Genomic DNA, 13189 nt, shown 5'->3' with positions numbered 1-13189 from the left:
GTTTATGTTGAAGATAGATCAGGCATCAGTGGTTTTCAGCACAACCCTGAGATTTGTTTTTTGTTTTTTGTTTTTCAAGACAGAGTTTCTCTGTATTGTTTTGGAGCCTGTCATGGAACTCGCTCTGTAGACCAGGCTGGCCTCAAACTCACAGAGATCTGCCTGCCTCTGCCTCTGCCTCCAGAGTGCTGGGATTAAAGGCGTGCGCCACCAATACCCAACCCCTGAGAATATTTTAAATGCTTTGTCTGCTTGTTTGTTTGTTTGATTAGGGAGGCCTTATATTAAACTCCCACATTATTTAGATATCATACACAATGACTATGAAACAGGTGTCTTTGAGTTTTATCTATGATGTATAGTTTCTTCCTTCAAAAAAACTGAAAACTGGTATAAAGAACTTAATAACTAGATGGAGGAATTTGCTTTGACCATTCCATTCTGGTTCTTGAAGCAGTCAAGCTCTCGTGGTGTGAAAACCTTGTTTGTGATGGAAAGTCACTAAAAACAAAGGTTCTGTTTGTTAGCCTAACACACACACACACACACACACACACACACACACACACACACACACACACACACACACACACATATATATATGTAAGTGAAATTGTTTTTCTGACAATAATAAATCCATGCTCTTCCCTGTGTTTGATATCACTACATATCTGATCTGAGCCTTGAGACAGACCCATCTCAGGAGCTCTGGAGCACTTAGAGACAGCTTGCCAGGCTGTCCCATCTTATTGCTTAAGTCAAGACTAAGAATGTAGCAGTGTGCTTTGACTTTTTCACTTACAGGCTCTTTAATAAATCCTCATTCTTGCCTTTGCTTACATGTGAGTACAGCTGTGAACAGGAAATCGGAGTTCCCTTCCAGTCAAATTAAAGATCCGTGAAAGTCAAAGTAGTGCAAGATGCTACAGTATTTCAAATATATGACATTTAAATCCTAGTATCTCTTCCTTGTGACAAAATTGTCGCAACATGAATGCATCCTCATGACAATAAACATAATAAGATTGTCAGAAACAACCTAAACTGTGGTGAGATTTAGAGGCTGTAATCTATTTGTCCTACCCAAGAACAAGAAAGCATGTTTTGTAGGTTGTATACAATTTTTTTAATGTTTGTTTTCTTTTTGCTTTGTTTTTGAGACAGGGTTTCCCTGTGTAACAGTCCTGGCTGTCCTGAAACTAGCTTTATAGACCAGGCTGGCCTTGAACTCAGAGAGATCCTCCTGCCTCTAGCATTGTTTTACTGAGACATTGAATATAACAACTCACATTCTTCCAGCAATCACATATATTTCCCCTTAACTTTTCAAATACTATTATTTAAAGGTCAAGTATTTGGAATCCTGTCTCCTTTCCTCACCCCCATCTCCCAATGTGAGGCACTATCAGATTTTTATCCATGTATGTTTAGTAGTTCTTTCTTCTTCCCTACATTCTCACAGCCTGCGGCACGGGGACACACAGGAGGCAGGTAACTGACCTTCTGGACCAGAGTATTCAAGTTCATTCCCAATGCTTCGTCATCACTTCCGACAACCGCTATATTCTTGTCTGTGGCTTCTGGGATAAGAGTTTCCGAGTCTACTCCACAGACACAGGTAATTTTTATATTAAGCCAAAGATATGACTTGATATCAAGAATGCTTTCTCATATTACTCCCCAAAATAAAGAGGATTTGTCTTCCCTTTCAGGAAACAGTGGACTAGATTATTTGTTATTGAGTTAGCTTCAGTATGATTTTAAGAGGCAGTGTTTTTCAATAGTTTTGTCTCCCAAGTACATGCTTACAAAATAATTCCATTCTACAGCCAAAGCTATGGATGTATATACCATACACATGTGTACATACAATTTTATGACAAGTGCACCAACACAGAAGTATACTTCCATTTTTAATTATTTAAAAGGTTTCCTTTTCGATACTAGAAAGACTCATGAAGTCTATCTTTTGGGAATAAACCTTGTCTTTCCCAGTTCTGCATAGACTCTTGCTGAAAACTGCATCACCATGAAGAGTAGCTGACTATTGACTTAGCATGTAACAAATGCTCTTAAAGTTTGAATCTGTATGTTTATTTGCATGTACTCCCCACAGGACAAAAGAAGTCAACTAAGTATTATTACAGTAGATGTAATCCAGGGGATTTTTGCATGTCAGGAATTCCAACTATTGATAGATTTAGCAGCATGTCTTAAAGGCATTTTAGAAACTGTTGAAGGAGAAGATAAATTTATAAATAATATATAGTTGAATAAAGAAGTTTTTTTGTTTTGTTTTGTTTTGTTTTGTTTGAGAGAAGGTGTCTTTGTGTAGTCCTGACTGTCCTGGAACTGGTTGGCCTAGAACTCAGAGATCAGCTTGCCTCTGCCTCCCAAGTGCTGGGATCAAAGTCGTGTGGCACCACCATCCAACTTAAAGTTAGACATGAATTGCATATTATTTAATTATAACTAAATAATAGATCTGTGGCATGGATTGTAGTTTACTTAGTTTGTTTTGACTTTCTGGTGTTGCTGAGTACAGTCCCTTCTACTGTTAGATGCCCAGTCCCTGGAAGAAGATATTTCAAATGGAAGAAGGAAATGCACGTATCTTGATTAAATGCTGTGGGAGTGGGAAATTCTATTTAATTGAAATTTCTAATTAAGTGCTTGACAGCAAGTCCTATTTTATGAAGGGCATGGATCCTTGCTCCTCTTAGTAAGCAGGCACACTGAACAGTTGGTGATTCTCCAGCGTGTTCCTGAGACTGCTGTAACACACCTGACTTTATATGTAGCATTCTTTTTTCTACCATGTTGACTCACACAGGTGTCACCATCCTTGGTTAATTTGGAAACCACTGTAATTTGTACCCCTAAGTTCCTTGCAGACCTGCCATGTTCCATTAGACTTAACAAAGTTGATATCATTCCACTCCCTCACAACAGAAACCTTGCAATACCCTGTTTTAAAAACACACATCTCTCTGTGTGTAAAATATTTCATAAGAAGTAGCATTATTTTAAACTTCATATCAAATGGACTAACATAAAACAAAAATTTATATTTTCTATAAAAGTGCAGAAAAAAGAAATCTCAAACAATATTTTTTGTATGTCTTCTATACATACACTCAGATGCTACTTTTATTTAAAAGCAATGTCAGTGTGAAAAGTAGGAATTTGTGTTTTTATGATAATGGATACTATCAACTAATTTTTCCTTAAGTTTGGTAAAGAAGCAAGGTAAATAATTGTATGACCAGTTAATATATAATGGTGAAGCCATCACAAGCGTTAATTTAAATTCAATTATATCTAGCACACCCCACCCAAAAAAATCTTCCTCTTAATAGATTGAGGAGGGGTACTTGGGTTGTAACAGGAAATTCTTGAAACATAAATCATGTTTTCAGGGCACAACCGGAGCAGCAGAGGCAACAATAAAACCTCCCCGGGCAGCCGGAATTATTTTCTGGCCACATTTAGATGCAGTGGTGCAGAGTCCTGTGCTAGGATTGTTTTATTTGCAGCACAGCTGTCAAATAAAACATTAACTAGAAAATTTGTTCTGTCAAAAAAGGGATATTCTAGTGTTTGTGGTAATTTTTGATATTAGTGCATGGAGAGGTAGCCTGGTATTAAAGGAAACAAAAAATAAAGGCTGAGTGAGGAACACTTATGAGATTAGCAGAAAGTAATTTACCAAAAGAGGAGCAGGTATTTATACTGTGATTTATTTAGGAGGATGGAGCGAGCCTCATATCACAGCAGCAGCAGAGATTGCTGAATGAGGCTGCCAAAGCAGGGAAAGCAAACCTACAGACGACAGAATGTGTCCTGGAGTTGAGCCTACCATGGGAATTGTAGAGAATAAAACTAAGCCAGATTAAATAGGAAACTAACTCCTTTGGTGCAACATTTATGTCTTCCTCCCACTTGAATTTGTCCTCCATTCACTGATTTTAGATTGGTTTTTTTGTTTGTTTGTTTGTTTGTTTGTTTTTGTTTTTGGTAGAATACATCATGGTGTTCATAAATCTGTTCACTTTATTTCAATGTTTGTCTGTACCATTGAATAATAAAGGCCCTGAGGGTGGAAACCGTATATCCTCACCACTGTATAAATTTAAGAAAGCCTAATGCTTGGCACATGGTAGATGCTAGGTAAATACTGTTGAAGCTTCACAATTTTGATGACTTGAGGGGGAAAATTAAAACAGCAGGAAGTTTTAGAAGAAAAATAAATCACAGCAAATGGGTATCTATTTTCCTCATACCAACACCGGAGGAACAGCAGTAGCTTCAAGAGGAATAACATAGGAATCTTGGGAAATTCTGTCTGTAACAACTACATTCCACTTTCACAGCTAAATCTTCCTACCAGGTCCCTGAACTAGTTGGAAATTAAGTAAGCTACCCAGAAAATAGTTGCTCTTTGTAAGTTTCCCAGTGCATGAAAACACCTAGGTCTCCTGGGTACCAAGTATCTCACTTACCTAATTGGTAGTATTCATACAACCCCACAGAGTTGCCAAACTTCAAAGTAGACATAAGCCTACTCCTGAATAACACATTCACTTCACTCCTGTAGTTCCTGAGCTCTCAGCACTTAGGGAGAGCTAAAGAGGAAGTCACTGATCTGACTGTGATCAAAACATAACACTAATATGACTTACCAGCTTCCTTCAGCAGTTAAAACACATGATGAACTCTTAATTATCAATGAGAGCACAGCCAGCTGCCTAGCTTTTGCATTCTGCCCTGCAAGATGTAATGTGACCTAATCCATTTACTAGTAAACATCTTCACTTAAAAATGAAATAAAAATTGTTATACATTTCATATTTAATCTTAAAATTTTGAATTCTTACTAGCAGCTGCCTTACTGATACAATCTGACTTTGTAAGTGAAATGCCCTACCTAATTTAGAAGGCTGAAGACATTTAGAAAACTTATGGCACATTTAACAGTTCAAACACTGGCCTCCACAGAATCTTTGATCTGCCTTAATTGCAGCAGAAAAATGTACTTTATTAACTGTAATTTGTAATTGAAATAAGTCTGGTTTTTAAGGTTGGTAGCATTAGGTTCTGAAAGCCTGCTGCTCATGAGTGAAAAAGATGCATTTGACTTCTACATGATGTAGATATGTGTTTCACTATTTTATCTCTAGATTTGAAACATTTATAAGAAGTTTTGAGTTTACTGTAAATAATGATTTAAATTTTTAAGTGAATACTTTCTTATTTACATTTATTATCTTGAAAAGTAGCCAGGTGGTGGTGGTACATGCCTTTAATCCCAGCATTCAGTTGGCAGAGGCAGGTGATCTCTAAGTTGAAGGCCAGTCTGGTCTAAAGGGTGAGTTTCAGGACAGCCAGGGCTACACAGAGAAACTCTGTCTTGAAAAACCAAAACCAAAAGGAGAAAAAAAGTTTTGTACATTTAGATGCCAACCCTTAATTGAAAACTTAGGCTTTTAAATATTGTTTTGTGTATTCCAAGTTGAAACAGTTTTTTAAATTTCTCCAACATTTGAATTTTATTTGTCTTGCTGACACTCACTTCCTTTTAAAGCCATGCTGAATATTTGAGGATGGATAGTCTGTAACACTTATCTGTAGACTATAGACTTTTTAAGGGAAAATATTAGCAATAAACTAGGCTGGCGTACAGGGGCTGTAGACACCTAATTCTTAGAAAAGTCTATAAATGATGCCACAATGTCTGTCCAACAATGACTCTCCACAGCAAGGACCTGGTTTTTATGCCTGACACAGTTAGTGAACTCCTCTTCCTGGGTTTGAAGCCCTGACTGTGTATAAGTTGACTAGGTTCCTCTCCATTGTCCTCAGTCCTTCCCATTAAACTACTGTAATCATGGTTTCATCATCACCCCCAAAGGAATTTTCATCATTCAGAAAATTAAAACAAAGAAAGAATGAGGGGGTTTGAATTGCAATCATGATAAATTGTTCGTTTCATTAAAAGTTAGTCCATGTAGTCTTGGTTTGAAAAAGTAGGGAGTCTTTTCAGGGTGAACTGAAAACTAAAAGCTTCATTATATCCTCATGAATTCAGAGGAGGCTGTTAGTGAGCCGAGTTCGGAGTACTTTCACAGGAAAGCAGCAGGCTTTGGTTTTGAGTCACAGAGTAACTCAAGAAAGTGTTAAATGGTTCCAGGGTAAGGGTTCTCCTGGGCCTGCTTTAACCAGTAAATATTATTCTTTTGTAATTTATAGTAGCTGTTTATAAGGATATGGTATCCTCATACTCAAATATTATTTGTTGAAATAGTTTTAACATATGCCTTTCAAAAATGTTATCACTATTCGATTGATTCTTTTTTTTTAAGTACTATAGATAGTATTTAAAACAAACAAATTCCTACCAGGTCAAAACCTTCTCAAACTGAATTATCATGGTGTCAGTTTTGTGCAGGTTATATATTTGCTAGAAATTTGCTTTGTCTTTTAATTGCAGCTTAAAGAAAAAATGTTTTATATTTCAGGAAAATTGATCCAAGTGGTGTTTGGCCATTGGGATGTCGTCACTTGCCTAACTCGCTCTGAGTCATATATAGGGGGAAATTGCTACATTCTCTCAGGGTCACGTGATGCAACCCTTCTTCTGTGGTACTGGAATGGAAAAGGCAATGGGATTGGAGATAACCCAGGCAGTAAGTACAAACTGTTTTTTAAGTGAACTTTATAAGTAATGTAGACTAATAACACTTTGTGGGGAAAATGCTCTTTCATTACAGTGAGAACAAAACTGAATTATCAAGCATGTTCAATTTCTAAGCTGTAATTTAAGGTTGGCCTAGATGGTATGATTACTAAAACATCATACAATCACTGTGGATTCAAGTCCACGTGTGAGACCTTTGTTTTCACATTACAGTCATTCTTATGCAGACATGCTAGCTCTTGGCTGCAATGGCTGTCACCAACTAAAATAGAGGCGTTCTCATGAACAATAACATGTAACATAAAAGAGAAATTACATATTATCTGGTTTATTGAATTCATGCTTTAAAAGAGCAAAGTAAAAGTTATAATTTTGGAAATCTACAACTTTATAAAATTATGCTTTCATTTACATATTAAAAGATACAACGGGTCGTAAAAGGCCAATATGGAATATTCAAATTGGCTCTTGGCTTTTCAGATGGGAAATGAAAATGTTCACCAGCAGCATTAAACATCTTTCAGAAACTGCACTGAAGGCAGTAAAACAACAACACAGAAATGTGTAACCATTTAAAATTGTAATTCACAGAAGGCAAAAAAGGAAACAGCCACCATTAAAACCAATCGCACACAGCTGCAGTCAGGAGAGGGCTTTAAAAACACATTAAGAAGTAGGAAAAACAATTAAAGGGACCACCTGAAAAATGAGAATTTAATTAAAATGATTATGACAACAGAGACAAGTTCCTGTAAGAATAGCTGTAGATTTCTATTTCATAAGGTAGACATTGTGACTGCTCTTAATATTTACCATTTCTTAATTTAAAGCTTGTTGCAGTATATTTGGTTAAGGAAGGCTCGTGCCATTACCTGAATACTGTGGGGCATTGTATCTGGATGGATGGATGGATAGGTAGATAGGTAGGTAGATAGATAGAATTTCACCATGTCATATTTTGATTGACTTCTCTAGGTTTTGCAAAAATGGGTAATGCTTGTGTGAAAGTGAACACTTTGTTCAAAAATTTTTAGTAAAATGCTGATATTTATTTATTAAAATTTAGAGTTTTTTTTTCAAAGCTATTTTTATGTACATTAGAGACTGGATTAGATCATAAGCAGACATTATATTCAGTTGATATCTAATGGACATATTTATGACTTTAATCAGAGATAATCTTCTATGCGAATAGAATAGAAAATAATTTTAAAGTTCTGATACTAGAGATAATGCAGTCTCAGCAGTCAGAGCAAGCTGCACTGTGTTTGTACTGTGGGAAAGTGTGCTTTGTACTTGTCTCTGACTTACCCAGACATCCCTGCTTTATATGTAATTACAATAAACTTAAGGTAGAAATTCAGGGATTTTATTTTTCATTCTCTATAAGATATATACACTATATGATCCTTTCTTATGGGTAGTGGCATTCTGATGCCTCTTCCTTTCTGGCCTCCTAGACTGAGTGACTACTTTCAGTTTCTTTTCTCCTGTTTCTTTAAATAGGAGATTAAATAAATTATCCCAGGCAAGACTAGATTTGACATAGATAATACATAAATCTACCACTTTGTCATTTGTCCGAAAGAATTTAGGAAAGTCCTTTTCTTGCCTTGAAATGTTTTATGCATGTCTAGCAGTTTATACCCACAAGGACATATTTGTGTCTTTGTTTTTCACTTGAGTTGATTACATTCTCTATGGTCTGCGGAGTTATCAGCAGTGTGTATTCTGAGAAATAGCTAAAGTCGTGCTAGCTATTCCTGCATTGAATTGCTGTGGCATTTCAGAGGTTTGTGTTTTAAAATTAGAAAACTTCACATTTTCAGAGTAAGTATTTTATATTTATTTATACATTAAATAATATGTGCATGTACTTAGATATATATTCTTTATATATATAAATATATATATATATATTGCCCCAGAGATGGTTTTTATATATGTGTCATTTAAATAGAGAATTGAGGAGGAGTGATGGAATACTGGGACTCCTTGTAAAAGAGAAATCTGAGTTCCTGGTTCTGCTGGGCCCTTCTCTCTCATCTGTAAAATAAAGCAACAGTGGTAACTGTTAGCAGAGGCACAGGCTGCTCAGAGGAAGTGAATCCCCACACCAACACTATCTTGATACATATTAGAACATCCACCATTCCTTTATTGTCTGTAATATGGTGACATGAACACCTAGAAATACGGGCAATGAAGATGGGGGGAAAACAGAAGAACACAGCACATCTAGTACAAATTTCAGAAAACTGTTATGTATTTCGTCTAAATTTATTACTTCATTCTTTCTGGCCCTTTATAATGTCTAATGCCCCAATCCAATTTTACTTTAGCTCCAAATAATGAATCCTGGAGAAAGACATACAGGTACTTTTTTTAATGATGAGAATTTACATGCATTAGAATAGAAAAATGAAAAAGCCAATCTAAGCTTTTAAAAAACAAATAGGCAACCCCAGACATTTTTACTGTGTGTAACTGTTTTAAACCTTCCCAGGAGCTGGTTCAGTTTTCTGAGCCTCCGGCTCATCGAAGGCTGTAAGCAACCCGAGTCCCAGCGCTTCTGAGCCTCTGACTCCCATGCAGTGCAGCCGCATTGTGTCTCTCAGAACACCCTGTGAGAGCGGCCACACACTGCTGCACTTGTAGGATGGCCTCTAAATACACAGTAGTACTTCAAATCTTTTACTTTAGACTTTTTTCTTTCTTGAAAAGAAAAAAAGTGGTGCTGAGGGCAACCTATTGCTTTTTTTTCCTGCAATTTATAGTTCTTTCAGCTGTTTAACTTGATTTGAAAATTTAAAATCACAATAGTGATTTATTTTCAAGGATCATAAGCAAGAGCTAAATACCATTTTCTTTAAATCTGATATTATTGCTAAATATAAAGTTGGTAGCTGTGGAACTATTTTAACCTAATGTTATACAGTGTTAATATGTGTATTAGTTGGATAAAAATCAGGCTAACTCAACTTGGATGAAACCTATAAATAGTATAATTTGGGGCTTTAAAAATGACTCAGATGTTTTATGAAACCTGTCTAGATTATGCAGCCAAAGGCTTGCTTTCCGTAGACAGGCCGTTTTTCACCTTTGGCTCTATTGTCTTGTGATGGTTATCTGCTGTGGAATGCAGCTTCCCCAATGAGGAGAAGGCTGAAAATAGTATTCCACTTGATTGTGGATGGTTTTTGTAACATTAACCAGGACGATTTCATTGAAAGGTGTTTTCTGCAGAAAGCTCGGCACTTTGTTACCTCACCCCAGTCTGCTGTCTTAAGCTGAGACTCCTCCAGTGGAAGGTTTTCCCTTTAGAACAATGCTGACTGGATCGCCCTCCAAATCCCAGGGAAAATGCGCTCCCTCTTTGCACTAAATTGGTGTTTAAACACTTCCAACTTTGACATGATTGCACTTACATAAACAAGCTGAAAACATGCAACACTGTTATTATTTATTCACTATTTTATATTACATTAATAAATCATAAACTTGAATTTTAAAAACTAACCACTTATGTAACACTTTTAGATTTCAAAGTAATTTTTTTTTTTAACAGCCACAGTCTATTAGCTTTTGGAGCAAATGGTTACTGACTGTGAGGGTGTTGCATAGATTTGTGTGCACACTATTTTAGTAAAGTACTTTAACATTCTTGCATTCTGGTTTTGATTTGATGGAAAGGTGGCATTTTTTTTCCTCTTTGCAATCAGACATGCTAATCTATGTCAGCTTTCTCCTTATAGGAATGGCGTCTATGGCGTGGGGGGGGGGGTAGTTTTTTTTTTTATAACAAGATTCTGTTCTTTAAGAATATTTCAGCACCGTTAATTAGAAAGAAGATTTTATTAACCGTAAGGTTAGCACTAACAGACTGCAGAGCTGCTTTTTAAAGTACTGTGTTCCAGAGCTGCCCTGCTTTTCCTCTGTCTAAAACTTCATTTTGTTATACTCTCATCAGTCATGTAAGTCATTACCGTAAATCCTACTGCTGTTAATTTTACTAGTATCACCCTAATGAGACATTCCTGCTATAATTAAAAATGAATTCCAACTTTAAGGCATTCTAAATTTTTTTTAATGAATTTAGAATGATCTTGCCCTATGACTATAAATACCACGGATACACACATAGACTACTCATCACGTCTGTAAGAGAAGTGGTGCTGTAATATGTCCAGGTGTGAGTTATTTACTGGCTGTCTCCATGCACATGTGCTTATGCATATGTATATTTTATGCATGTATTTAGGAATTATGTCCTTTTTATCATAAAGCCTAATATGTTTTACTAAAGCTACTGATAAATCCTTATTCTTTGTCTTGGCAAAATACAGGCGACTGTAGTGCAGTGTCCTCTCTGTAAGTAGGTAGCCTAGAGCACCATCTGCTGGATACATCTGGGGACATAAAGCTCTCTAATGGGAAAGGCCAGGCCTGGAAACACTGGTATATTTTGTCTTAATTGCCTGTGATATATTATTCATGCGTCTCAAATGTCAGGATATATATGATGTGTTGAACCCTGTGAGTTTCTTTTTAAAAGAAATCATTTTATTCTTCTTCTCCCACCCTAATCTGGAATTGGTACTTTATAATAAATATCTTAAGGAAAGCACAGTATCTGAATGATAAAAACAAAGCATGACAGTTTGTTTTGAGATAAACTAAGATTTTTCAGTAAGTCACAGTGGGCAGAAATTGTCTAGGTACTACCCAATCTTAGGTTCCTAATACTCACTCGGTTTTGTGTGTGGAAGCAGTGCTGGAGGCTCGTGCCCTTTTATGTGAGGGATGAGACTGGATCAGGTTCTTTGTCGAGGACACCAGTTCTTACATATGCCTTGTTCAGACTGCATCCACTTCCTTCCTGGCCTACTGCTCTGCCTTCTATTTTTCTTTATTTTTTATAAAATTCAAAGTACGGGTTTGAAGCAGTATGTTGGCAGTGTTCAGTTTCAGGTGACATTAAAAATGTCTATGAAATTCTCCAGAAGGTCCAGGATGTTTAGTGCTCTGTGATGTAATGCAGGCCCTCAAATTCCAGCAAAACAACTCTGTATTTACTTCTTGTAGCTAATAGTAGATGTGGTAAAAGGAATTATATTCATATGGCAAACGAATACAACCTTAATGTGCACCATATGCAGAGCAGTGGGGTGATGTGCCAATATATCACATTTATTTACCTTGTTTGGTTACAGAGAAAAATCACTATACCATTCATCCTATGGGCTGTAGCCACTTAAATATGAGGACAGAGGAAGTGATTTATGCCCTCAAACTGAAACTGAATATCTTCATATGTAGATATTGGGGCAATCCCAAATAAAGTTGCACACATCCCATGCTCAAGATGTGAATTTTAATTTCAAACAATGGCTGAAATTAATATGGGACTACATACAGTAGTATGTAGACTGTCATTATTATAGACTCTCAGAACACTCAGAAGCCACACATTACCCAGAAACTGTAATTGGTGCCCTGCCCCCTTTCTCACATATTAAAGTAAGATTTGTCTGCTGCTAGAATATGGCTCAGTGCACCACCCCTCCCCCCATGAGTGTGGCATTACTGCAGCTTTACTAAGTGTGCATTTAGCTGAGACCTCTGGGCCAACATTAAACTGATTTTTACTACCTTTCAGAAAAGTTCATTTCATTAGAAACATTACATGAGACCTTATATGTATATGTACCCTATATTATGAAGTAGATATTCCTGGAGCTATAGGAAGAGCCATCTTATGTGAAATTATTTGTGTTTCTAATTATTTCTTTTGCAAAGCAACAATTACCCTGCTTTTTCTAGTTACCTTCATTTTAACATGCTAGAACCACTACTTTATAGAGCTAATTAAAATACTAATTAACAAATTTTAGAATTGATTATATAATGAGCTTTTCTGTTGGTTCTTATCTGGGTGATTTGTTTTTTCATATGGGATCTCCAGTACTCCAGGCCAGACTGAAACAATCCTCCTGCCTCACCTCCCAAGGGTTGGGATTACAGGTGTGAACAACCACACCCAGCTTTGTGAATGTGGTGTTGGTTTGGGGGTTTTATTTTTGTTTTTTTTTTTTTTAGTTGTTATCACCTACTTAGATATATCATTGCATATCACTTATCTACTATTTTTAAAGTAGGTTTTCTTACATTATAGTAGGTTTTCTCAGACTTCAGATTTAGGATTAAAAGATTTTGTTTTTGTAGATTTATTTATTTTATATATATGGGTGTTTTACCTTAATGTATGTATGTGCCCATAGAAGCCAGAAGAGGGCATTGTATTCCCTGAAACTGGAGCTGTGTGAGCCACCATGTGGGTGCAGGGAATCAAACTGAGGTCCTCTGCCAGAGCAACAAATGCCCTAAACTAATGAGCCAACCCCTTGAAGTATTTTTAAATAAAGAAAAACACTCCCTGGAATTCAGCTCCTTTTTATAGCTGAACCCTGTAGCTGTTAAACATTCTAGTGT

At 36.4% G+C, this 13189-nt stretch overlaps 1 protein-coding gene across 6 annotated transcripts in view; it reads left to right on the top strand.

The window, feature by feature from the left end:
• Nucleotides 1-13189, top strand: part of Lrba (LPS responsive beige-like anchor protein) — a 561457-nt gene that overhangs the window by 531191 nt on the left and 17077 nt on the right. For all 6 annotated transcript variants that reach the window (XM_027392996.2, XM_027392995.2, XM_027392998.1 and 3 more), the window contains 2 exons: nucleotides 1463-1618; nucleotides 6519-6686. In XM_027392996.2, the coding sequence (XP_027248797.1) occupies nucleotides 1463-1618; nucleotides 6519-6686 (324 nt within the window). The remainder of the gene's footprint in view (nucleotides 1-1462; nucleotides 1619-6518; nucleotides 6687-13189) is intronic.

Source organism: Cricetulus griseus (genome assembly GCF_003668045.3).
Source record: "Cricetulus griseus strain 17A/GY chromosome 1 unlocalized genomic scaffold, alternate assembly CriGri-PICRH-1.0 chr1_0, whole genome shotgun sequence".
Taxonomy (NCBI): domain Eukaryota; kingdom Metazoa; phylum Chordata; class Mammalia; order Rodentia; family Cricetidae; genus Cricetulus; species Cricetulus griseus.
This window is presented reverse-complemented; position numbering and strand designations above follow the sequence as displayed.